Source organism: Moschus berezovskii, chromosome 8 (genome assembly GCF_049115385.1).
Source record: "Moschus berezovskii isolate FMDL1 chromosome 8, NW_MosBer_1.0, whole genome shotgun sequence".
Lineage (NCBI taxonomy): Eukaryota > Metazoa > Chordata > Mammalia > Artiodactyla > Moschidae > Moschus > Moschus berezovskii.
Genome location: NC_142467.1, coordinates 100,650,182 through 100,675,101, shown reverse-complemented (window position 1 = coordinate 100,675,101; position 24,920 = coordinate 100,650,182). Strand labels below are relative to the sequence as shown.

At 59.1% G+C, this 24,920-nt stretch overlaps 1 protein-coding gene across 5 annotated transcripts in view; it reads right to left on the bottom strand.

Moving 5' to 3' along the window:
* NFIX (nuclear factor I X) overlaps positions 1-24,920 on the bottom strand; it is a 97,537-nt gene that overhangs the window by 7,913 nt on the left and 64,704 nt on the right. For 2 of the 5 annotated variants that reach the window (XM_055431275.2, XM_055431276.2), the window contains exons 3-10: positions 16,028-16,090; positions 15,601-15,675; positions 15,098-15,218; positions 13,854-13,990; positions 10,893-11,015; positions 8,340-8,515; positions 3,208-3,355; positions 1,070-1,161 (exon numbers count right to left, since the gene is read on the bottom strand). In XM_055431275.2, the coding sequence (XP_055287250.1) occupies positions 1,070-1,161; positions 3,208-3,355; positions 8,340-8,515; positions 10,893-11,015; positions 13,854-13,990; positions 15,098-15,218; positions 15,601-15,675; positions 16,028-16,090 (935 nt within the window). The remainder of the gene's footprint in view (positions 1-1,069; positions 1,162-3,207; positions 3,356-8,339; positions 8,516-10,892; positions 11,016-13,853; positions 13,991-15,097; positions 15,219-15,600; positions 15,676-16,027; positions 16,091-24,920) is intronic. The other 3 variants (XM_055431277.2, XM_088839050.1, XM_088839051.1) reach the window with 3 other exon arrangements.

Below are 24,920 nucleotides of genomic sequence, written 5' to 3'. Positions count from 1 at the left end.
GGGGTGGGAAGCTGGAGGGGGCTGAAGTTCTCCTCCCGTCCCCTCCTTGCCACTAGGGAGCTCTGAAGTTTGAAGTCTGACAAAGTTTTTGGCTTTTTTTTTTTTTAGGGAGGGAAAGGAAAAGGGAAAAAAACAAAACCTTAAACCACACACACAAAACTTCCATCCACCAACTTTCTTTGGACCTGAGCCTCAGAGCAAAGAGAGAGCAGGAGCTGAAAGAGGCGGCCGGGGGCTAAGGAAGCCTCCAAGGCCCTGGGCTCACAGGGTGGTGTTTTTGTCAAATGTGCAAAAGGAAAAGATCTTTGCCTGTTCTCCCTCCACTCCCCGGAAGCCCACACTGTAAAAGCTGCCTGGGCCCTGCTCCTCGGCCTGCTCCCCTCTGTGCCAAGGGCCCTGGGTTCTGCAGGCGGCTGCCAGCCTCCTAGGGACAGGAACAGGGCAGAAGGCCTGAGTGCACCACGGTGCAAAGACACCTGTGCAAAGCTGGGTCCAGGGGCCTCCAGCAGCCAGCCTGGGGGGCACATCTCCTTGTGAGAACTAGGGGCAGATGGCAGCAGGACTCGGGGCTCCAACAGCCTGGCCATTCTTCTGACAGGATTCACAGGACGTGGGGGAGGTACCTCCAGGGCAGCTTTGGGCCCTGCCTCACCCCCAGTGCCAGAGTCTCTGGGCACGTGGCCCACCCAAATCCAAGAAGAGGGGAGGGCCAGGGGCAAGGACATGCCCCAGAGCAGAAGGAAAGCAACCAGGCAGACCCTGTCCACCTGATGGAGCCTCCCACTTCCACCTTCCCTTCCACCAGGCCTGGCCCAGAGCGCCTCTAGCCTTGGGTCCTTGGCTGCCTTCCCCAGGGCCAGGGCTGTCAGAGCTAATTATCCAATTAGCTGATTAGCCAAGGGGCCTGGGGCTGCCTGAGGAGGCAGGCTCAGCTGGGCGCGCAAAAACCTGAGCTCTCCAGCCCTGCCCCAGCCTCTTCTTCTGACTGCCCCGAGGACCCTGGCCTCCTGCAGAACACTGGAAGGCCCCCACCCCTGCCTGTGTCCACTTGGTGGGCAGGGCCTCCTACCTGAGACTGCTGTGGGATGTTCAGAAAGTTGCCGTCCCGGGGTCCGATGCTGACAAACCGGTTGGCAGAGGAGGCGCCTGTCGTTGCGAATGCTGTGGGGAGCAGGGGAGAGAGGGAGAGACCCCGTGAGGACTGGGGGCCCACCCGGGCACTGCCCTGTAGGGCTGCTGAGAGAGGGAAAGACTGGGTTAGACCATGCTGCCTGGGCTGAGGCTGGCGGCGGGAAGGCCAGGCCAGAGGGGCCCCCTTATCCTCTCCCTGACCAGGAGCTTGCGGTTCCCTGGCCCGGGCACTCCATCCGCCGCAGCCAGGAAGCTCTTTTGTGGCCCTGGAGGCTCTAGCTGTGGCCCGGTGGACCCAGTTCTGTTCCCTCCTCCCAGAGCACCTGAAGTAAGAACCCTTGTTTTCCTGCTGGGCCTCTTGGTTTTGGAGAAAAGGGAGCCCAGGAGTCTGGGAGCTCTGGGGATTGGCCACGCCCTGCTGGGAGAAGGCCATCTCAGCCGGGCTACCCCTCCAACAGGGGCGCCTGGTTGGGTGCTGCACCGCTTACCACCCTGGGCCCAAAGCCTAGGCCCATGGCTTGGGGAACTTGAAGGGTCCCAGTAGAGGGCTAAGCTGGGTGGGACAAGTCAGAGAGGGTCTGGGAGCTGGCTGCTGGCTCAGGCGCAGGGGCGGCAGGGCTCAGGCCTGGCAGGCATTCTCCTCCTCTGATGGATGAGCCAGCTCCTATGGTCCTGCGGTTCCCAGGGACCAAGATGGGCCCACGTGCAGAGAAGGAGGAGGCCGGAGGGCCTGGCAAAGCCCCAGGGTGTGGGCAGCAGGGGCAGTTGTTCTGAGGCCTGAGAGGGTAAACGGGCCAAACATTCTGGAGCTCTTCTAGGTTGTCTGGCTGGAGCCCTATGGGAAGGAGCTGGCCCTGTACCCTGGGAGGAAGGAAGCCCCCAGAAAGGATGAGGAGGGTCACAGGCTAACTGGGAGTCCCCCTCCCATCCCTCCCAGCGCAGGATACACCCCAGGGACCCCGTGCTCACCAGATTCTGTCCATAAGCGGCCCCCTCCCACCCTGCCCACCTCCAATGACCATGACCATGACTTTGTGTCTCGTGGCAAATGCAGATGAGAAGATGACATGAAGAGGATGAAGAGGGGAAAAGAACGCAAACCATGAAAAAAGAAGGTGAGGCAGAGAGCGCGAGGCCGAGAAGAGTGGTGCAATGGGACGCCCCTTCCGCCGCCACCGCCCCGTCCTGGCCCACAGCCTGCCAGCCCCCAGCGCGCCGCCCACCCCGCCTACAGCCCCCCAGACGGCACGCCGCCCACCCTCCGCCTCTCCTGTCCATGCGTCGTCGGGTCTAGCTGGGGCCTCTCAACTCAGATTTTTCTCTTCCCTTTGACAAAATTTGTCATCGGTTTAAAAAAAGAGAGAGAGAGAGAAAGAGATGAAGTAAGCCAAGGTCCAGAGCCCTTCCTTGTCCTTGGAACATCCAACCTGGGAAGAAATTGAGGGAAAGGGGAGGGATGGGAGGGAAGGTAAAAAAAAAAAAAAAGAGGAACAACGAGAAACCAAATGTGAGACTGAAGGCTGGAGGAGGGGATCAGGGGCTGGCCTGCTGCAACTTTAGAGGCCTGAGGGGCCCAGAATGAAGGTGGGGGGCAAGGCAAAAAGGGGATGGTGGTGGCGTCGCCTTGTGGTCACATTTAATTTTCTTGGTGTGTGGGGAGGGGCACAACGAAACAACAAAAAAATCAAAAAACGAAAAAACAAAAAATGAAAAAAAAAACAGCAGTTAGGCATGAAGATGGCATGGCTGTGCCTCCCCTCCCCCCGCCCACCCTGGCCAGCACCCCTGGCCTGGGTGCCCCCACTGTGCTCCCTCTCCCGCCCCCCGGAGGGGCCTGGGCCAGGGGCCCCAGCTGGGAGCAGTGGGCGGGCAGGGGGCTCGTGGGGTGCTGGCTGGTGCACCTAAGGCCCCAGAGGCCAAGGTTGGGGGGCTCAGCTCTGTCCTCATCTGGGTGGGAGGCACTCTGGGTTGGGGGGCTTTGGCAGTGAGAGAGGGGGCTCTTCTTTTTGCAGTGGAGACTGTTTGGACGGGCCGGGGATGCTGGGCGTTGTGGTTTTGGTTTCATCGTCCACTTACAAGGTGACGGAGGAGTCAAGGCGGCGCCGTCTGGGGCAGTGCTGGTGGATTTGGAATCAGGCATAGGAAGGGGCACAGGTCTGGCCACTGGAGGCGGCGGTGGTAGCAAAAATGACCCCGGGACTTTGCCCTGGCTGCTACCGTTGGGCTGCGAACAACATAAATAGAGTGACGCATGAAGGCACATCACACACAGACACACGCTCCCCTGCGCGGACACGCCAGCTCGCTCCTGGGAGCCGGGGGGCGCTCGCGGCGAAAATGCGGGCTGGGGTTCTCCAGGGCGCAGGGCTGGTGAGGGCATGAGGCCTCTATTTGGTCTCTCAGGTGTTTCTCTTTTTTTTTTCCGTAGTCCTCTTTTGAAGTGGTGGGAGGGAGGAAGGGGGATGTCCGACGGGTGATTTGTTATTTCTTAGGGAACAGGTTTTAGGTACAAAAACTTGCCATTTAACTATACAAGCAGCTGCGCTCTGAACTGTCACACTCTGATGACTTTCTCCAATGGCAGCAAAGATGCACCAGCTTACTCCCTATGCTCCCCCAAAACACACACGTGCCTCCCTTGGGTGGGCTCCTGGGGTAGGATCAGCTGACCCAACCAAGGACCACAGGCCCACCAGCATGTGCCCCGTGTCATGGCCTCGGGGGGAAGCCAGGGCATGTGCCTGAGGACACTGGATGCTAGCCTATCTGCTACAGAGCAGCCCAAGAGGAAAACCCATTGCTGGCAGCCCCAGTTCCCCCAGAAGCCGGGACCAGCGACCAGAGCCACCAATTGTCCATTACTCCCTCTTGTGCCTTAAACTTGAGTTTCCTCCTCCAGGCCCCACGTGTGGCATTGTGTTCATCGGCCTTTGGGGTTCAGGGCATGCTGGCCCCACAGAGAGGGGCAGAGGCCCCTGGCTTCCGGCAGACACAGGAGGACCTTGTACCTCCTGCTGCTCCAGGCAGTGCCCTCCATGACCACCTGCAGCTGGGCTCACAGGGGCCAGGCCAGAACTCTTCCTCCTCAGCTGGCCTCTCTCCTGTGGCTCAAACCTCTGTCCTCCCAGCAACCCCACGTTTAAGACCATGGGAGGTTCATAGGCTCTTCCTCCTGTTAGCAAACCCTGCAGAATCCAGCCCTACTCTGTCTCCAGCTTTGTCATCCTTCGATCCTGACTGGTTTCACCTGGACTATGAAAATGAGACTCCAAGGGGCCTCCCCTCTGCAGTCAGTGCTCTTCAGCTCGGCAGCTGGCACTGAACCAGGCACTTCACTCAGGCTGTGTCCAGTCCTCCAACCACCTCTAAGGCAATGGCTCTTGTTTCTGCCTGCCCCACAGGGGTACTGACAGTGTTTGGAGACATTCTGGTTGACACAACTTGAGGGTGTGGAGGCTGAGGATGCTGCTTGACACCTTCCCTATAACACACAGGGCCACCCCCAGGACCAAGGCCCAGCGGTCCACAGGCTAATGGTGCCAAACCCTTAGGAGAAGGGAAGCTCCACTCTCCCCCGTTCACAACAGAGGAAACTGAGGCTCCTCATGGTTAAGCGTTCTAGCCAAAGTCACCCAGCTGCAATGGGAAAGGCCTGAAGTTCATGGCCATGTCTGTCTGATTCCATGGACCCATAGACTTATCAACCCTCTTTCCAAATCCAAAGGAGTTCAGACACCCCAGTGCCCCAAGACCTTTCATAGCTACGATGACATCTGACGTAAAACGTGGTCTCCCGGTTAGGCTGTTGGTTCCAAGCAAGAGCATGCCACCAGCTCTGCAGGGTGATGCTGACACAGAAGTGGCAACTGCCTTCCCTCATTTCCATAGCCTATCTGGTTCCTATCTTGCTCTTTCATAAGGACAGGAAGTAGAACGATCCCAATGGATCACAGCCTCACTCCTCTCCAGGCTGTCCTGAGCTGGGGCTCCAGGAGTGGCTGGGACATGGGAGCTTTCTGAGCAGCCCCTGCTCCCACAGGGTGGCCTCTGCTTCCTCAAGAGCCTGTCTCCCCGCAGAAGGCTCTGAATCACTAATCTCATCTGATAAAACAAATCCTGGCCCGATACGGCCAGACATGGAAAGCTACTGATTTATAACATCCAGATTCTAGAAGCAAGTCCCAACCAGGCTAGGCTGTCTCTGCTCTGGTTGGGGTACAAGTTGAAGTTTTAAAAATCTCAAGATCTTGGGACTTTGTGGTGCCTTAAGACCTCGTGAGTTTAAGAGCTTAGAAATAAGCTAGAAGCTGGGATAGCACCTCCCTTTCAACTGACAGATGAAGATGCGGACCTGGCCACTCTGCAACTGGAGAGCAAGGCTGAGCTGGAATCAGGCTTTCTGCCTCCCAGCGCCATGGCCTCCCATCAGTCCCCGGGTCTTCTCTCTTGTGCTCACTTGGCAGTCTCGTCTCTGTGCCAGAAACACAGCTAACTGGGCACCCTCTTTCTGCCCTTTGCGTGTCTTCTAATCAGCAGTTCCCAACCTTTTGGGCACCAGGGATTGGATTCGTGGGAGACGATTTGTCCACGAACCAGGGGGAGAAGGGGATGGTTTCAGGATGATTCAAGCGCATTACATTTATCGTGCACTTTATTTCTAATCTAATGTCACTGCTGATCTGACAAGAGGTACCGGTTCATAGCCCAGAGGTTGGGGACCCCTCCCCTAAGTGGATCTCCACTTGGCCTTAGTCTTTACTGATCTAATTTTCTCAGTCAGGAACTTACACTGGGGTCTAAGAGGTACCTGGGAAACATTCTGCACACTGTAAAATTTTGTATGCGTGTAATTTTCTGCAAAGATGGTTCATAACTTCTGATTCTCAGGAAGTTATAATTTACTCCTCTAGTCTCTACATCAGTGGTTCTCGAAGTGGGTCCCCTGACAAGAAGAAGCAGCGTCACCCGGGAACTTGGGGAGAAATGCAGATTCTACACCCCACACCAGAGCTGCTGAATCAAACTTAGATGAGGCCCAGCCATCTGTGTGTCACCTCCAAGTCACTCTCACACACGCTAAGACTAAGAACCACTACTCTGGGGTGGGCGTGGTGCAAGCACAGTCCAGTACAGGCCCCCCTCTACCACCAGGTCAGCTGCAGAGCCCAGGGCCTCTGGCTCCTCCTCCACACCATGGTGGAGGCCATCTCTAGTCTCCTCTCAGAAACTGGGCCCCAAGGAGCAGGCTCACTGCAGATTTCCACCCCACACCCAACTCTCAGGCACAACAGGCCACAAGAGGAAACCTACAGACACTGCTCTCCAGCCAAACTAGACTTTCTCTTTAACCAGAGGGGCTGTTTGCTCCCCTGTCAATAACTAGCTTTTTGTCAACAGTCTACTCAGAGCAAGCACCTGCCTTGAGAAGAGAACTTTTGAGACCAAGGAGCCCTTGATCTTTTCTTTGTTTGCCATGACACATGGCTTGCAGGATCTTAGTTCCTTGACCAGGGACGGAACCCAGGCCCTTGGCCATGAAAGCGCGGAGTCATAACCACTGGATGGCCATGGACTTCCTGAGCCCTTGATCTTGAGTGCTCAAGTCAAGGGGGAGGCGCAGGACCTGGCTGTCAGGATGCCCAGGGATGGACTGACCCACACTCGAGGGTCCTGTGGGTTAGCTTTGGTTCTCTGGGCTAAGTCGGTTCTCTGGGCTAAGTCGGTTCCCCAGGTGGGTCACATTTCAATTGAAACCCCAGCTGCCCCCATAGCTGAGAAGCAGGAACACCAAGGTTCCTATCCCCTCCAATCCAGATTCCAGAACCCAGGACCCCTGGTGCTGGGATACAGGCCGGCAGCTCCCATAGATTCCGCTGGCATCTCTGAAGGAAGCACGGGAGCTGTGCGAATTGTGTCCATTTTTCCCTCAGTGCCCCTACAAGTGGACAGAGCTTGTCCAGAGAGGTGGGCAAAACTCTGCATGTGCCAAGGAGCTGCAGAGCCAGCAAAAGAAACCCTCGCAGGGTAGAGGGGGAAAAAAGATGAGAAAAGCAGAAAAGGTGAGAAGAGAAGGAGGGAGGGAAGAAGACTGGCCTCTGCCCTGGACAGCAAGAACACGGGGGCCAGGCCGCAGCCCTGCTCCACATCGGGACGCCACTTCTCTCCCAGGGCGGCTTCTTGCACGGGGTTCCAATGCCTTTCCCTGCCAGAGCACTTTGAGTGTCCGCCACACCTCACCTCTCACGGTGCAGTTCCAGGCTGGACCAACTGAGAGGCAAGCAGCTGGGCCTTCTTACAGCACAGTATGCTGCTGGAGTTCCAGAACATTCCCAGAGGTCTAGAGATCACCATGCCCCAACCTGGAATGGTCTCCCAGGAACTAAACAAGGACCACTGTCCCACTGAAGGGTCATGGGTGGCTCACTGCCGTCGGGGATAGTTCTCTGTTCAGTGGATCTGTGTCTCTGCTCTAGGGCTTGCTGATGGAGAAGGACAGTGGGCCTCAGAGCTCCATGGGGAGCCGTCTCTCTCCCAGGCTGAGGAGCAGAAACACTTTATTCCAGAACCGTGACTGACCTGAGAGCCCCTCATTAAGAGTCCCGCCAACAGGAGTCTCATGACACAGCCTGTGGAAGGAAGCCTGCCCTCTCCCAAGGGCTTCTCACTGGGGATGAGGAAGGTGCCCCCGAGCACACTGAGTCTGGAGACGGTCACGACCAACACAGCTGGACAGAGGGCGCTGTCGTTGGCATCAAGTGGGTGGGGGCCAGGCATGCTGCTCAGCATCCCACAGTGCACAGGACATTCCCACACCACAGAGAACCAACAGTCCCAGTGTCAGCAGGGTGAATCCTTGCAGCCCTGAGGTTTAAGAGGGGTGTCAGGAGCTAAGGGGTCTGGGCCTGGATTGGACAGATCATTGGTCCACTCCTGCTACAGGGAAAGACCAGAGGAGGGTAAAGAGCCCAAGCAAGGCAGGCCCAGCCACTGCCCCGTCCTCTCCGAACTGGGATGAAGAAGCCCCCGGCGGGCACGTGGAGCCTTGCTCCCGGACCCAGAAGACTGTGCTGTTCGGTTGTCCCAGCTCTTGGCTGCTCCAGCCCCAGGTGGGCTCCAGGCTTTGGGGCCCTCTCCCTGTGGGCCCTGAGACAGACAGACAGACGCAAAGATGAGCTGTAGAGGGGGCTTGTGGGGTCCTGTGGACTCACCTGTCCGGTGGCCTGGCCCGAGCCATCCGAGCACACAAACTGCACAAACTCCTTCAGTGAGTCCTGCCCGTGGTGGTGGTGGTAGCGGATGGTTGGGTGCGTGAAGTACGGGCTCGACTGCTGGATGATGGACGTGGAGGGGAAGTGCAGCGCCGACGCCGTGGCCCGGGGGCTCCCTGCGTGCAAGCGGCGGGAAGAAGAGGCTGTCGTCAGGGCCCGGAAGGCCGTGGCGAGGGCACTGAGGACGAGGAGCCCTTCGGGTTCTCTGGAACGGGGTCCAGAGAACAGGGCAGGGGCAGGGCAGGGGCGGGGCGGGGCGGGGGCAGTGAGGCGCTGGCTGCTAGTGTGAAAGTGTGCAAGATGGCGCCAAAAACACTCAGTAAAACCAAAGTAAGTAGCATCTGAAGGCAGTATTTTAAAAGGTTGAATTGGCAAAACTAGGGATGGCCCAGAGACCAGCTGCTTCTCTTTATAAATAAAGTTTGATTGGAATCAGGACCAAAGTTAGAGTGAGGTGAGACGTGTGTGCGTGCTCAGTCGCTCAGTTGTGTCTGACTCTTTGCAACCCCATGGACTGTAACTCGCCAGGCTCCTCTGTCCATGGGATTCTCCAAGCAAGAATACTGGACTGGGTTGCCAAGTCCTCCTCCTCAGGACCTTCCCAACCTAGGGACTGAACTCACATCTCTTACGTCCTGCATTGGCAGGTGGGTTCTTTACCGCTAGCGCCACCTGGGAAGCCCTGTGTGGTGAGGCAGGGTCATGCAATTACAAGGTCAGTCCTTTTATTTAAAATACTGATATTCGCTCATCGTGTATTTTTTGCAATTGTTTTAATTTTTGGAACATTGCATTTAATATCATTTATAAATTTTGATGACTGAAATTTCAGGTGCTCCCTGACATTCTGCGCCAAGGTCAGTGCCTCACACACCCCTCCTTGGTGCAGGGCCTGGGTGGGAGCCTTGGGGAGCAGGCAGACCATTCAGTGGGGTGCCGGACAAACACCCGGCCCTGTGCCAGCGCAAGAGGGGCCTCCAGAGCACACACACACGTCCTGCATGAGGCTGGGTGTGCACCTGGCTGCAGCTCCCCAGGTCATATTCTTCTGTGCTCGGGCCCCATGGCTCGTACACACTTCCTTGGACGCACGGCTCCCACCCCAGAGCAGGCCCCAGTCCTTCCCCAGCCAAGTCCTCCCTATCCTGTCTGTTTCCAATCAGTTCGCTCTTGCTCTCAGTTTCATTAGGGGCCTAAAGAAACTTGGCTTCTCTCTGGAGTTCATAAAAGCTGAGTAGAGCGGGGCCTGCCGCCCTCCCCTGCCTGTGCGGAGGGCCTGGGCTCCCCACCCCCACCCTGCGGTGACCACGCCCTGCCCTTCTGCTGGCTCCCGGCCAGGAGGCCCTGAGGAGGAAGCCAGGAGGGTAACCCTCCGTGTTCTCCGTGTCCTACCCAAGGGGCCAGGAGGTGGCAGGCAGACACAGGGCAGTGTTCAGAAAAAGTCCAGGCGTCTCTCAAGAGGGAAGAGGCTCCCACAGTTTCCCACCTGGTTCCATCCCCTGCAGAACCTGGCAGCAACCTCCCCTCAAGCTCTCTCTCTGCCAGACTGAAGCAGAGAGTCCCCCCGCCCCCAGCAGGCAGCCGGCCGGTTCCTTTCCTTTCCCCTTAGCCTAGCCCTTCGCTTCTGGAAAAGAGCGGGGAGGCCTCGAGCAGGGAGCTTGGACCCCTCTGAGGGTCCCTCAGCGTAACCTGGGCTGGTGCCAGGGAAAACAGACCCTGGGCACTTTGGGGCGCTGAGAGAGAGGAACTGGAAGGAGGGCAGAAGCAGAAGACTGTGCTCTCTGATCCACAGCTGGTGGGAAGCAAGGAGAGCTGGGAGGAGCGGGCCTAAGGCCTCAGGACAGGCCTGCGCCACACAGCACACACATGTGCACACGTCACATGCACACACACAGCAAACACGTGTGCACACGTCACACACACAAACACAGCACACACTTGTGTGCACGTCACTACACACACGCAGCACACGTGTGCGCACATCACCACATGCACACAGCACACACGTGTGCACACATCACGTGCACACACACAGCACACATGTGCACACACCACACACATGCATGCAGCACACGTGCGCACGCACACAGCACACGTGTGCACATGTCACCACACATGTGTGCACATGTCACGCGCACACATGTGTGCACACATCCATGCAAACACGAGCACACGTGCATCGAACACGTGCACACAGCGCCCTCGCACAAACATAAGCAAACACACATCCTCACAGATACACACAGCACACAGGCAGGTGTGCACCCCGGCACATGGGGTGCGAGAGGCAAGTAGGAGAGTGGGGAACATGATGAGAAGGCCCAGGGCTGGCCTGCTGCTGTGGAGGGAGGGCCCATCCCCACCCCACCCACTGCTATACCACGGCCAGTTCAGAGAGCTGGGGCTGTCACTCAGGGTTCCCTGGCCAGCTACCCCTCAGGCAGGGCTCCTCTGCCACCCCCGCTGCCCCCCTCTGGGCCCTCCATTTCTCACCTGGTCTGACTCCAGCAAGCACAGGCAGCGGGTGGTGAGTGAAAGCCATGCGCGGGGAGCTGCCCTGAGAGGAGAGGGCACTGCAGAAGTCCAGCTTTCCTGACTTCTTTAGAGAAGCCGGGCCTGAGGGGAGGAATCAGCAACACGGGGCAGGTTTAGCTGGGCCAGGAAGGGAGCGGGGGAGGCGGGAAGCCAGCAGCTCACTCCTTCTCTCCTCAGCCCCCTCCTGGCTGCCCCCTTCCCTCAGGGCTCCCCAAGCCGCCTCTGCCTGATCATCGAGGCCCTGAGTGAAGACCATCTGCTGCTGACAGGTGAGGGAAATCAGGCCCTTTGGTGCGCCGGGCAGGGTGTGAACAAGCGGGGCCATCTTGCCCCCTGACAAACAGATTATGAGCTCCAAGGTGCACAGAATCAAAGCGCGGAGGCAGGGCCAGAGGGCAGGGAAGGTGTGCAGGAGGAGCCCTGGGGAGCAGCTTCAGAGTGAGGGGCCAGGAACTTCCCTAGGGGTCCGGTGGCTTAGACTCTGTGCTTCCACTGGGGAAACTAAGAGCTCAGTCAAAGGAAAAAAAGAAAAGAGTGAGGAGGCCCCTGAGGAGGGGCAGGCTGGGGCCTACTCCATGGGGTCCTGGGCTACAGGTCCCGCTCTGCCAGGAAGAAGCCAGGGAGGGCTCCTTACAGGAAGGGAAAGCACAGGCATGGGCCCTTCGGACCACAATGGAGAAACAAAATCCGACAAGGGAGCAGGGAGGAGGCTGGAGGGCCTGGGTGGGAGCTGGGGGTGAGGGAGCCAGGAAGGGATGCCCTTGGTCAGGCACCCAGAGGTCGGACTGTCAGGGTGGGTCATTCCTGGGCTTTGCTCTGCTCCCAGGACCAGAGATGGAGGTGGCATTTGGCAAGAGACAGGGACACAGAGAGCGCCCCATTTGAGCTTGCCTCCAACAGCCTGATGATGCCAGATCGTGTCTGCGCCCAGAGGGCTCGCCATCCAACACGCTAAGACAAAGCAGGGCCCCCAGGGGACCAGTCTCCTGTCCTGGGAGGATGAGGTGAAGTCGGGGCCGGTCTCCAGAGTTGCCATCTTTGGAACACGAATCGAATCAGTTTGGGTGGGGTGTTTGTATTGGGGGCGGGAGGGGGTGCTGCAGAAGAGAGAAATAAGAGCTGTCTTAACCACAGAGGGAAGAGGTGGGGGAAGGGCGCACTCCCAGCCGCCAGCAGAGGTGTTATCTGGCAGCAGCTGTGTGCCACCTGATAGCTGGCACGATGCGGGAGGGGGGAGCGCCCCCACCAGCTGCGCACAGCTGTCCCCCTGGCCGCATGGCACCTCCCCAGCTGTTCCCAGTCCTGCAGCTGGGCTGCTTAATTGGCGATTTGTCCCAGAACAGGGAAACAACGCAGCGTTGGTGGGAGGAGGGGGTGAGTATGGAGGAAAAGGGGAAAAGCGAGGGAGCCGGGGGTGCCACAGGAGGACATGGGGCCATGCGTGGAGGGACTGCCGGTGGAGCGGAAATGGCAGGCTCGACAGCAGACAGCCAGGAAAGGAGGGAGCCGGAGCTGGGGAGGGGAGGCTCCCGGGAGCGAGGTCTGGGTGGAGCGACCCGGGGTGGGGGGGCCCACGCCTCAGGAGCCACCAGTGGACACGGCCCTCCAGGCACACCAGTCCCTGAGGAAAGACTTCACTTCAGCTGGGGATTCTTCAGGGCCTCTCAAGCCCTTCTCTCTGCCCCTCCAGAGGCTCCCCCAGGGTCACGTCTGTGCGACTCCGGCTCAGGCACCTGCTGGCCACGAGGACACCCGGGGAGAGGGGGGTTCCCAGAGTTGGCAGAGAGTGGGCCTCAGCCCGGGGCCTGGAGGCGAGTCCTCCTCTCCTCCTCCCAGCTTGCAGAGAGCAGAAGCTCCTCCCTGCCCTTCGGTCTTGCCTTTCCCCCAGCCCTGGCCCCTGCCCATCAGCTTGGCCCTTCCTGGTATGGGAACATCTGGAAGATACCAAGGAAAACACTCTCAGGTTGACCCTCATCTTCCTGCATCACAGAACAAGGCCTTCGTCCCCAGGCCTAACCACAATGGACACATCCCAGAGGTCTGTGCTACCTGGCCCCAAGACCCCAGCACCTTGAAGACACACACAGGCTGCACCAGCAACGTGTCAGGCAGAAGCATTCTGCAGGCAGCCTCCTGACACACAGCTGTGCACCACACACATGTGCGTGCACACACACACACGCCCCTCCCTCTCTCCCTCTATTCCACTTGGGCTCTCCAGGTGTGCCCACACCTCCCGTCCAAACAGGAGAGCCCCCCTGGTGAGCCCCTCCTCTCACCAGGAAGGGGCTGGTGAGAGGAGCGAGAGGCCTGGCAACAACTCTGCTCACTCGCTACTGGGCTCTGCTCCTCTCTGTGAGCTGGGCCCCTCCTTACACCAGTGGTGCTCAGCTCAGGAAGATTCTATCCCCACCAGGACACAGCCATGTCCGGAGACCTTTCTGGCCATCACACCTAGTAAGGAGGTTTGCAACTGGCATCCAGTGGGCAGAGACCAGGGCTGCCGTTCCAACACCCCACAGGGCACAAAATCGCCCCACCGCAGACAATGCTGTGGCCCTGGAATGTTCAAGAACACCCAGTCTGAGAAACTGCTTTAAACCATGAAGACGGTAGAGCGGGGGCAACCTCCCTGAAGAAACACCAAGAGAAGGAGGACAAGGTGGCTCGTAGAGGAAGCCATGCCTCCTTGCAGGGCACCAGAGGCTCAGGGCCAGGGCTTTCCTGCTGCCACACTGGTTGGTCCTACTGCCCACGTGTGACAACCTGCCCGCTCGCCTCTGCCCTCCAGGCTGGGAGAGGCCAGGCGGTGCCGCCGGCAGCAGGAAGCACCACGGGAGGCTCGCCAGGTAAAGTGACGGGGAGAGGAGGCTGCACACCGCCTGCGCTCCAGGTTGGGCCTCGCAGTGGCGCCCATACCTGCATCCACATCGTTGGGCCAACCGCTGGACTGGCTGCTGCCAGCTGCTGGGGAGCGGCCTGTGCCAGGATAGAAGACATCGTCGACAGGGCTCTCCATCTCACTGTCATCGATGGACTTGGGGCGCTTGGTGGTGCTGGGGAAGGAGGAGAGGGGTCAGGTGGTTGGTCCTCAGGTGAGTGGCCGTACAGAGACCCGGACCCAGGAAGCCTGCACTGACGGCCCTCCATGTGGCGAGCGGGTGCCCGCTGTCAGCAGCATCTCAGGGCACAGGCTGTGCGCCCTCCACCCAGGTCAGACTGAAAGCCCCGGGGCCCGGCCCACACCCTCCTGCTTCAGCCCCTTCTCAGACCGCGAGACCATCCACTGCCATCCACCCAGCTGCCCCAGTCCAAGAAGTGGGCCCAACCCTCAGCCGCCTCCGCAGCCCGCCTTCTACTTCCCATCAGCCCCACAGCCAGAGGAGGTGAGTGAGGCATTGGCCAGGGACAAAACACCAGGGGGTGACACAAAACTCAATCATTGTGATACTATGTTATTTTATATTAAAATACAATTGACTATGGAAATATCATAACATTTTAACGTAATATTCTAACATATCAAAATGAATACTTGAACCTCACAATGAACCAAAATGCTCAATTTTTCTTTTCTTTAAAAGGGACAGGATCGCACCCTGTCCTGCATGACTGGCCCTGACCAGGGTACACTGTGCCTACTTCCCAAATGGCTCTCAACTCCACGCCTTATTCTCAGGCTGATGCCCCACCGGACTCAGGCCCTTCTCCCCTCCAGCCTGGTGGGAGAGCCCCGAACTGACTGTCCTGCCCACGAACACTGCTTCTAGAAGTCTTTCTAGAACACATATCCCCAGATTCTGTTCCTTGACCCCTCTGGCCCACTGTGGGATAGTCCTGCCGGCCTGCCCAGCCTCAGCTGGGATGGAGGCTGCGCTCTCTGCCTGGAGTGTCCACCCCAGGCCTGTACCAGCCCCACTTTGTCTGGGTTCAAAGGTCACACCCCCGGGAGAGAGGCCTTCCCCAGTCCCGACAGGGAGCACCTTCTGGGCAGAGCTTGAGCTTGTGTCCCTGAGGCCAGGGCAAAGCTCAGAGGGCGGGCAGCAGAGCAGGCCCTGGCTCTGGAGCCAGTGCCCTCAACAGAGGGTAGTGTGCTGAAGCACCCTGCCCAAAGCACCTGAGATGTCTCGGGGGCTGAGGGAAGGCCGGGGCATTGGGCTCACCTGGTGGCAGGAGGGGAGGTGATGGATCGCCGCCCCAGGGTCACCTGGTTTATATTGTAGTAGCTGGGACTCTCCAGGTCTGCCAGCGAGAAGTTGGGCCCTGATGCTGTTGCAACAGGAGCTAGGAAAAAGGGAGAGTGTGATGAGGTCTGGAAAGCATGGGCGCCTGTTTCATTGCCGGGAGCAGCTCCCCGGAAGCACTGGGGTGAGTTCACTGTGAAGGCTGCTGAGGAAACCTCCTTCTGGCTGAAGCTTGCTGGGAAGATTCCTTGGTTATGATTTTCTTTTTTTCCCTTCAAAGCAGTGGAGGTCAGAGGTAGGGCTCTCCAATGCCTCCATTCTACTTAGCCTGGTGCCAATGAGGCCAAGAGTGTCCCAGGAAGTCTGCCTGCCCCCTCCCCACCTGAGACCCCATCAGTAGGGGGCTCCATGGGGTCCAAGTCCCACTTCCTCACTCCCGTCCCTGCGGACTCAACCCTGGCCCAGAAGGAGAAAGGACTCACTCTGTGATACTCTCACCAGCTCCGTCACATTCCAGACCCCGGAAGTCACAAAACAGTCCTGGAAACTTAAGTGCCCTGAGGAGGGAAAAGGGCAGGTGAGTGAGTCGAGGCACGGCCAGGAGGGGCTGTCCGCCTGTCTCTCCTGATCTCTCCCCACCCTCAGCTTGTTCCATCCCATGACCCATGTTCCAGCCCCAGGCTGGCCCTCAGGGGTCCTCATATCTCCATGGATGTGGGGTTTGCCCCCATGAGTGCCCTCCCCCACAGAACAGCAGACTCTGTCAATCAAGGGCCAGCTGAGTGAAGGGGTTGGCAGGGGCAGGCCCACCCTGGCCCGGGAGGGCAGAGAAGGGTACAGGTTGGGGGATGCAGTGGACACAGCAGGCCAGGGAGGCTGGGTTCAGGCACAAGGGCAGGGGGCACTGACCGTTGGGCAGTGGTTTGATGTCCGCATCTCCTTGCTGGTTTGAACTATCTGATTGTCCGGATTCTGCAGGAGACACAAAGGGTGGGGATGGGTCAAGACCAAGTGCCCCACACTCACCAGGCAAGCAGCTGTCCCTCCAGCCCTATGGACACCTTCTCTCCCCCTCCCTTCCTGAGCAGCCCAGGGAGGCCAAGAGAAAAAGAACGCTGCTGCTGTGGTGAGGCCGCCCTGCAAACTGCAGGGCACTGGGCAGCACCTCTGGCCTCCTCCCACTAGATGCCAGTAGCACCCCAGCTGTGACAACCAAACCCAGTCTCCAAACACCACCTGAAGTGCCCTGGGGGTGAGCAGTCCCGGTCGAGAGTCAGGGCAAGGAGGCGCCCAGGAGAGAAGCCCCCAACTGTCCCTTTGCACACCTGGGTTGGACCCAAGGGGTCCCCAGTTCTCTACCCTACTCAAGCTCCAGAGGGAGCAGCCCTTTCCCTCCATTCATTAATTAGAGCCAATGCTGCCTGCCTGCACCACCCCCACCTCACCTTTATGCATACAGGCAGTGCCTGGCAACACGGAGGGGGGATATTTGCCTTGATGCTGTCGCCCGCTCTGTGCCAGCCTGTCTGGGCTGTCTCATGCCCCAGTGCCACAGCTGCTCGGAGGGAGCCCTGAGACAAGGGCCCATTGTGCGGTGGGAGCTCACAGAGGACTGGGGGCAGGGTGGAGTGTGTGTGTGAATATTTTGCTGAGCTTGGGAAAGCCCCCCACCCCTGCCCCCCAGGTCCTCGAAGCTTTGTGTGCCAGGGGCACAACGGGGACCTCCAGAATGCTTGCCTGGGCACGACAGCTGGCGACAGGGTGGCGGAGGGGGGCCAGGGCAGGTTGTGGGGCACGAGAAAGGCAGGCATTCAGTAAAGACTCAGCTGCTCACGGGGGGACCACATGGGGTGGCCTCGGAAAACTGGGCCCTGGCATTGGCCAGGGCTTTGCTCCACTCTTTGGAGTGACCCTGCCTCCTGGGTCTCAGCCGCCACCCCACAACCATTCACCCACTCACCACGGAGGCCATCCTCTACCAACCTTGCGGTCAAACCGCTCACATTGGGGAGTGAATAGCAAGGAAGTTCCTGAAGAGTGACGTGAGCCCAAGAGATAGAAGTGGGGGGATCCTGCAGCCACTTGGGAAAGAAGGAAGAGCTCCAGGTGTTGGCACTGGTGAGCAGAACAGTAGCCTTCTCAGAGCTAAGGCCCTATGATGGCTCAGCCAAGTTCCTGGCCTCTTGCATCCATGTGGCCGGTGGGAAAAAGACAGGCTGTCCCCAGGATGGTTTCAGGCCCCATTTTCCCCATCCTTTATCTTGTTTCACTTTAAAAAAAAAATTTTTTTTTCACGTATTTATTTGGCTGTGTTGGGTCTTGGTTGAGGCACGCGGAACCTTTGTTGCAGCATATGCAGTTAGTTTCCTGGCATCACATGGGATCTTAGTTCCCCAGCCGGGGATCCAACCCGCATCCCCTGCACTGGAAGGTGGACTCAACCACTGGACCATCAGGGAAGTACCTTTTTAGCCAGCCTCTACTTTTTAAAAATTCCAAATGATAATAATAATGAATCCTGTCACAAATCAAGAAAATGAGGTTTATAACCTAATAGGACCCCTCACCCCCTTGTGTTTGGGGTGTGTCCTTCCACATCTCCCTTTGCACCCACCCTAGCAGCGTTTTTAGGGATGGCGAATTCCACCCCAGGCCACTTCTTTGTCGTGGTGGCACTCTGCTCTGGAAGGAGCCCGTCTGACTTCCTTCCCCGCCCCGGGGGAGGGCAGCGTCTCTCTGCATGTGAATTTTCTTGTTGCTCTCTCCTCAGCCCATTCCTGACTCTCTGGGTCTGATTCAAGCCCCAGCTGGTCCAGGAGGGAGCAGGCAAGGGGTTGAGGCAGTAGGTGGCCCACCTTAGGGCCTCTGTGGACCAGTGCCGCGAGCCTAATGTCTCTCAGGGCCGACCTTTCCCAGATTCACAGCTCAGAAAGGGCACAGCTGCAGGACCCGCGTGTGGAGCCCAGCAAGGGGCACACGGTCAAGGCTTTGCTGCAAAGGCTTTGCCCCACTTGTCCCAGGACCAATTCAGTCCCCACAGAGCCCTTCAGGCCAGGGACAGTGGAGTAGGGGGGATGGTAGGAGGCCATCCTGTTAAGAGTGGCCTCAGCCCTTCAAACGTGGCCAGGAGGAGGCAGAAAGCCACGCGCATGCGCACACCCAGCCCGGGGACAGAGAGACGAGAGAAGCCGACAAAGAGATGGAGGTCGGCCAGCGACAGAGGCAGAGACAAATGGGGCTCCGGGAGAGCGCGACGGACAGGAAATCCTCCTGAACCGGGACCCTGCCCCGGACCGGCGCTGCTGTTCTTACCGTCAGCGCCATGAAAGGGAGCAGGCGGGAGCGGGGACCGCGGGCCAGGCCCGCTGCCACGCGCCTGCGGGCGCTGCTGGCAGCCATCTTAGCCCTTGGCAGCCATCTTACGGCGGGTGGCCCCGCCGGCGCCCCCCGGCACCAAAGGCGGACGCGCTGGGGATCCGGGCCCGGCCGGCGGAGTGAGAGGGGCAGAGGGGCTCGAGGCCACAGGATGGCCCGGGAGCCACGCGGCGTGGCCGAGCGCCCCTGCCTCAGGCCGTCCCCACACGCGGAGCCTGTGGTTTACCGGGCAGACCCCCGCCCCGTGAGGGTCTGCGTGTCCACTCAGGCAGCCTGGAGGCACACCTGGGCGGGCAGCGGGCAGGCCGCTGCACCGGTGGTGGACAGACTCCTGGGGAGGGCGAGGAGCTGCCCCCCGACCCGGAGGCAAAAGCCCGCCAGGCCAGCGTCCTGACGCCGCGGGCACTCTGGGGAGCGGTGCCCTCGGGTTGGGGCCTGCGCTGGACAGCCCCTGGGGACCAGGAGCTCGACCCCAGGCTGGCACCCCAAGGAACGTGCTGCCCCGGTGCCTGACCCCCTTCCCTGTCGATCCCTGGGGAAGGGAGGGAGTAACCCCAGGCCTTGGGACACAGAAAGGCAGGCCCCTTTATGACACCCCTCCCCAGGACCCGCCTCATGGTTGCTTGGCTTTTATCTCACAGAATGGGGCTTATCAGAGCCACCAGCTGAACAAACACACAAATCCACGGTTACTGAGAGAAAACCCTCTGCCTGAACTCTTTATCTCCTGTTCGCAGGCCCTGAGCACTGCCCTCTGCCAACAGCACAGGAGGAGCCCTGACTGCTGCGCCATGGGGGCGCCTCCCTTGGCCACCCCCTTCTCCCCTCGCCCCAGCCCAGCACGTGGTGGCTCTCCCCTGGCAGTCCCTACCAGGCGGGCGTGCATGAGTGAGCTCCTGCCACACGGGAGCCCCCCTCCAGTGTCTGCTTTCTCACTGGGGACAATGGGCCAGCTGGTGGCCTGTGGGCCGGTGGACCAGCAGAGAAAATGTTGGCTGGCACCAGGCGGGCAGGTGCCCGGCTCCATCCTTTATCCTCTCCCGCCCGGCCCACGCCCCCGAGGCTGTCACTCGGCTTCCCCAGCCTTCCAGGGCCACATCCCCTGGCAACATTTCCGGCCTTGGCTTTCTCTCCAGCCTGGTAGACCAAGCAGTAGGGACCCTAACCACCCACTTGCAGCTCGGGGCCACCCTGACTGAATCCCAGCCCCCGGACCTACAACTCTCTTCAGGGACAAAGGCTGCCTTGACTTTCTGGAGAGACTGGAGAGGGGATGGAGGGGCCAGAGGCACCGCAAGCTCCGTTCAGCCCTGAGATGACGTGTTCTTGCACCCCGGTGCCCAGGGCCAGGCGTACCTCCTGTGCCCTAAGCTGCTCTCCACTCAGCTATCACGTGCCCCTTCCTCAAAGCCAAGTCCAGCCACTGTGTCTGAGGACAGCTGCCCGGGCGTGCAGGCGTCAGGCCTCTGCCTGGTTCAGGCTTAGGGGAGGAAGAGAATTTTGGAGGCTGCCACTTGTCCCTGATGCCACCACGGTGGCGAGGGGTGTGTGTGTTCAGGCTGGCTCGCATCACATGTGTGTGAGCGCGTGCTCTGCTGCCTGTCTTCCTCTTGGGACCGGGGTACTCGTGCAGTTCACACCTTGGGGCAGAAGGCAGGACTGCGTGGGGGCGGGTGGCGCATTTGGACTCTTCCTAGGTGTGGGACCAAGTGGGCTCTGCAGAGCAAGGCTCTGAAATGGGATTGGCGCTCAGGTCCCAGGCTGCGCTCCCTCCATCTCCTCACGGCTTCGGTCACCCCCAACCCCTGGTCGGCGCTTACAGACTGGAGGCCTCGTGCAGCACCCCGCCCTAGACCAGGCTCAGCCAGAGGTTGGCAGCATGGGACCCTCTCTTCCTCAGGGTTCTTCTGTGTCTCCTGGAACAGCCCTGAAGCCCCTGAAATACCATTCTTCTCGCCCCCAGCTCTGTTCATTCTCTACCTCTGCTCAGTTCTTATTAAAGCCCCCGACTTCCTTTCTTCAGCTCCTCGCCTTTCCCTCTGGAATCCTATTTCTGGTCTCATTTTGCTCTGCCTTGGCTCCATGCCCCCCTCTCTGTCCTTCCTTCTCCTTCGCTTTCCCTCTCTATGGCCCCCTTTCTTCTCCCAGCCCTGCCTGTTTGCACAAGTGTGTGCGTGCGCACGCATGTGTGCTTCAGAGAGGCCTCTGCCTCTTCATCAGAGCTCTAAGAGGGGAAGCTCCAACAGCCAGAAGGAGCCCAGAATCACACATAAACTCCAACTGACAGCATGTTTTTAATATATATACTCCCAGCCATAGACAGGGAGATATTTATGGCTCCCACTAGGTGAGGGAGGGATTCCTGCTCACTGCAGCACACGCTCCGCCTCGGCTCCCGCCCCAAACAACTTCTCTCCGAGAAACAGGCCACATATAATTCACCGGTTGGCTGCCCCCACGCACATCACAGACTGAGTGCATTTTTGGGGGGGCTGAGAGGGGCACGCAGGCACAACCGCACCGACACATGCATACCCAGGCACGTGTATGTACTAGGGCGCACATTTGCTCTACATCCAGACACGCACACACACACCCCCAAAGATGCCACCAGCCACTTGATGCTGTCCAGGAGGGATGGGGTGAGTTGGTGTGGTGTGTTGAGAGCTGAGGTCACCATGATCACTGCTAAGAGGAACCTCCTTTGGCTCTATCCAGACCACTGGCCTTTGAGGATGGAGGGGGAGGCCAGCTCTCTGGGCATGCCTGCCCGTCCCCTCTGCCAGCTCTCCCCAGGCCTGAGGTTGGAGAAGCAGACAAGGGTGTGCTCTGTTCTGGGGGTGCCATACTCTGAAGGACCAATTCTGGAGCTGATCCCTGGCTCTGCCCAGTGTGGCAACCCCCCCCGCTACCCTGCGCGCGCGCACACACACACACACACACACCCACTCTCTGCAAGTGAGGAGCATCCAGGCCAGGAGAAATCCAATCTCAAGGGGAGCCGAGGCCTGGCCTGCAGCAATCAGAGCTGGAGAATATAACTATTGTGTCTCCTGAAACCGAAGTCTGAGAATCTGAGACACCCTGAGGAGGGGAGCAGCAGATGGATGGGGGGCTAGGGGAACGGGTCACAGAGGGGTTCTCCCTGTCTCTGCAAACAGAAGACTTGAGACCAAGGAAGTCCTTGGGAATGCAGGGCAGCCAGAGGACAGAGGAGGCTGGGCTCGACCAGGCCGGGCTGAGGGGGCTTTTCGATCTTCCCCCCATTTCCCTCCACCACGTCCATAAGCCAGCGTGTATGCTCGCAGGACCTGGGGCCATCCTGGGGTTTTTCCCTCCTCTGCCATCCTAGACCCCACATGGTTGGAGAAAGAAGCCTGACCAGGAAGCACAGCTCTGAAGCTGTGGGTGGGGGTGTGGGCAGAGACAAGGCAGGGAAACATGTCACTACCCCCTGCCCCATCACCCTCCTCTCATTTCCCCTCCCCTCATGGAGCCAAAGGGGCTCAAGTTTTTGACTCGGGTCACCTGTTGCGGGGAGGAAGAGACAAGTGACAGGAAAGAGAAAGAGACCAAGTTACAGCCTCGACACACACGTGGTCTAGATCCGCCCCAGCTGCCCCTGCGGCCTAGGTTCAAGGAAGGCCAGTGGGGGTGGGGGTGGGGTGGGGACAGCAGGGAGGGTCACAGGGATCTGGCAGGCCGGGGCCAGCGGACTCAAGACGGGACACTCTGCCCTTACCTTTGAGCCTGATGGCACTGCTCTCCCCTGCAACCCACCCTGCCTCCACAGCTGCTATCAGGGGTCCCCTGGGGAGCAAGGGCCGAGTCTGGCTACAGCAGGGCTCATGGCCTGGCAGGGGAGCTGGGGAAGGGAGGAGAAGGCAAGTGCAGGGGCTTATCTGGTGGCCAGAGGATCAGCAGAGCGGACCTGAAGGTTGGGCTCAGGCAGGCAGCCCCAGGCCCCCAAGGCTGCTCCCGGTGTGAGCTGCACAGTGTCCTCTGCCCTGCGCCTCCAGGGGAGACTGTCAGCACTGTGCTCAGCCCGGGGGAGCTAGAGACGGGTCCTGGGTGCCCAGCTGCTTCTCCCCCAGGCATAACAGAGCATGTGCAGCAAAGGAGAGAGCAGGGACACCCCGGTGCAGAGGGAAGCGCCCGGCAGGGTGACGGAGGGAAAGAGCCCGGGACCATCAACCTGCCAGCTGCCTCTCCAAGTCTGGCCCAGTAGCTAACAAATGAGACCCCCCACTCACAGCAGCACTGGGGGTTGCAGGTGGGACTGCAGGCTCCTCCTGGGTCTGCCCTTTGCAGGAGACCCAACACTGGTCCCAGCAACCTAGATGTCAGTGCTCTGTGCTGCCTGCAGGGTGAATGTGCAGGCCCAGGGCTGAGCAGGAACACCACCCTGGCTGTTCCAGAGATGTCCAGGGGCTCGGAGTCCCATCCGAGCAGAATCCACACAGAGGGAGTGAAAATGAGACGGCCCCTACTGCAAAGGGAGGGGCCTGTGGTGAGACAAAGGCAGGCAGGAGCCCTCGGTCCCAGGCCGCCTCTGCCTCCACCCTGAGCCCTCCACCACAGGCCTCCCTGAGGGCTCCCCGCTGCCATCCAGGGAGGTACCCTTCTGCAGGACAGAGGGGAAAGGGGGCACACCAAGGGCGAGGGGAAGTGGAGGGAGGAGGCGGGCAGCCCAAGTGGAGTGGGCTCCCCTGAGCTCACAACCGTGCTCGGGGACCTACGGGCCCAGTGGTCCTGGCCAAGTTCTGGACTGTCTCCTCGTCTGTACAATGGAGATGCCGCCTGCCCCCTGGGGCTCCTGCCTGAGGAGTAAGTGGGAAAACAGGTACAAGGTGCTCAGTCCAGGGCCCAGCCTACAGTAGGGGTTCCCTAAACGTCAGCTGTCCTTCCAGTGCGATCACCAATTTCCTTCACCTCCCTCAGCTAAAACCCTACTCTGTCTGGGCTCAGCTCAAATGCCAACTCGGTGGGGACGCTGTGGCTAACCCACAGCTCCTCTCCCATTGGAGTTCATACTCTTTAAAGATACATCACGTGCACTCAAGATGATGGTTCTTGGTATCTCACCCCAGAGACCACTGCCAGTGAGCAGAGGGGCTCCCTCAAGACTTGGCCCATTACCCTCTGCAAAGAAGGGCAGGGAGCTTTCTTGGGAAATAAAGGGCAGAGCAGAATGCCTTCTACACGTACGTCCCCCCCGAATACAACGACTGTGGTCCCAGGACAGTCACCACATTGGAAACAGTCAGGGAGAGGCAGGGCCAGGGATTGCCAGGAGACAGCAAGGCTAACAGGGAAGCACAGAGAGACTTGTGCCCCTGGATGCTGAGTGCAAAGCCCTGCCCACACTAGCTCGGCACTGGGCATACGGGGAGCTGAGGACACCGGGGCACAGGCGTGGCCACACAAATGGCCGGGTGCCTCTCCTGGCAGCACAGGCTGATGCCACGACTCAGCCGGCAGCAGGAGCCAACATTTCTGAGAGGGCCTGGGACCAGGCATCATGTGATGCTGGGGGCCCAGAAAAGTGGCCCCCCGGCCTTGAAGCTTCTCCTCCCTCTCCAACCTGATGGATAGAAACTGATAGTGGAGAATGCCCTCCACACCAAGAGAAGGCAGGGGCGTGGCAGAGGGGCCGTGTCCAGGTCAGGGACCTGCAGAGCTGCTCCCCCACCCCAGCCACTCTATTTCCAGTGCTGCCCTTTCTGGCCCTTCGAGCTGCCCCAGCCGGGCCCGGCCAAACAACCACCCCCACCCCCAGCTGCTCTTAGGACTATTAATAGTGTCCCCACCTCCCAGGGCCAGGCCTCACCTTCTCCCCCAACCCCCAAATACACTTGCCCTTGGTCTAATTACTTGTAAAGGGACAGAGTCCTCTGGATGCTAATGCCAACTAGGGATGAGAAAGGGGAGGCAAAGGCTCTGGAGGTCACCCGAGGGACATTTCTGAGACAAGCAGGAATTTAAGGGAAGGAGGCAGTGGAGCCAAGAGCAAGAAACAGACAAAAAGACAAAATTAAAACTAACAGAGAGGGAGGGACCAAGACAGAAAATCAGTCAAAGCAAAGTAGTTCAAGGAAAGAAGTCTGCTATAGAATCAGAAGGGGTTCTCTGGCAATCCAGTGGTTAAGACTCTGCGCTTCCACTTCAGGGGGCACGGGTTCAATCCCTGGTTGGGGAACTAAGATTCTGCATGAAATGTGGCCCCACCTCAAAAAAAAAAAAAATCAGAGAAATAGAAGGTTAGAGGAGAGGCAGGGAAAGGGGGGAAAAGCGGAGAGAGAAAGAGGAAGCAAAAGAGGAAATGATACATTAAAAAACAAAAACAGAAGGGGAGAAAACTTTCCTCGAATTAGTTAGGAGTGGCTTCATGAACACAACTGCCTGGTCTGCACCTAACGACCAGCAT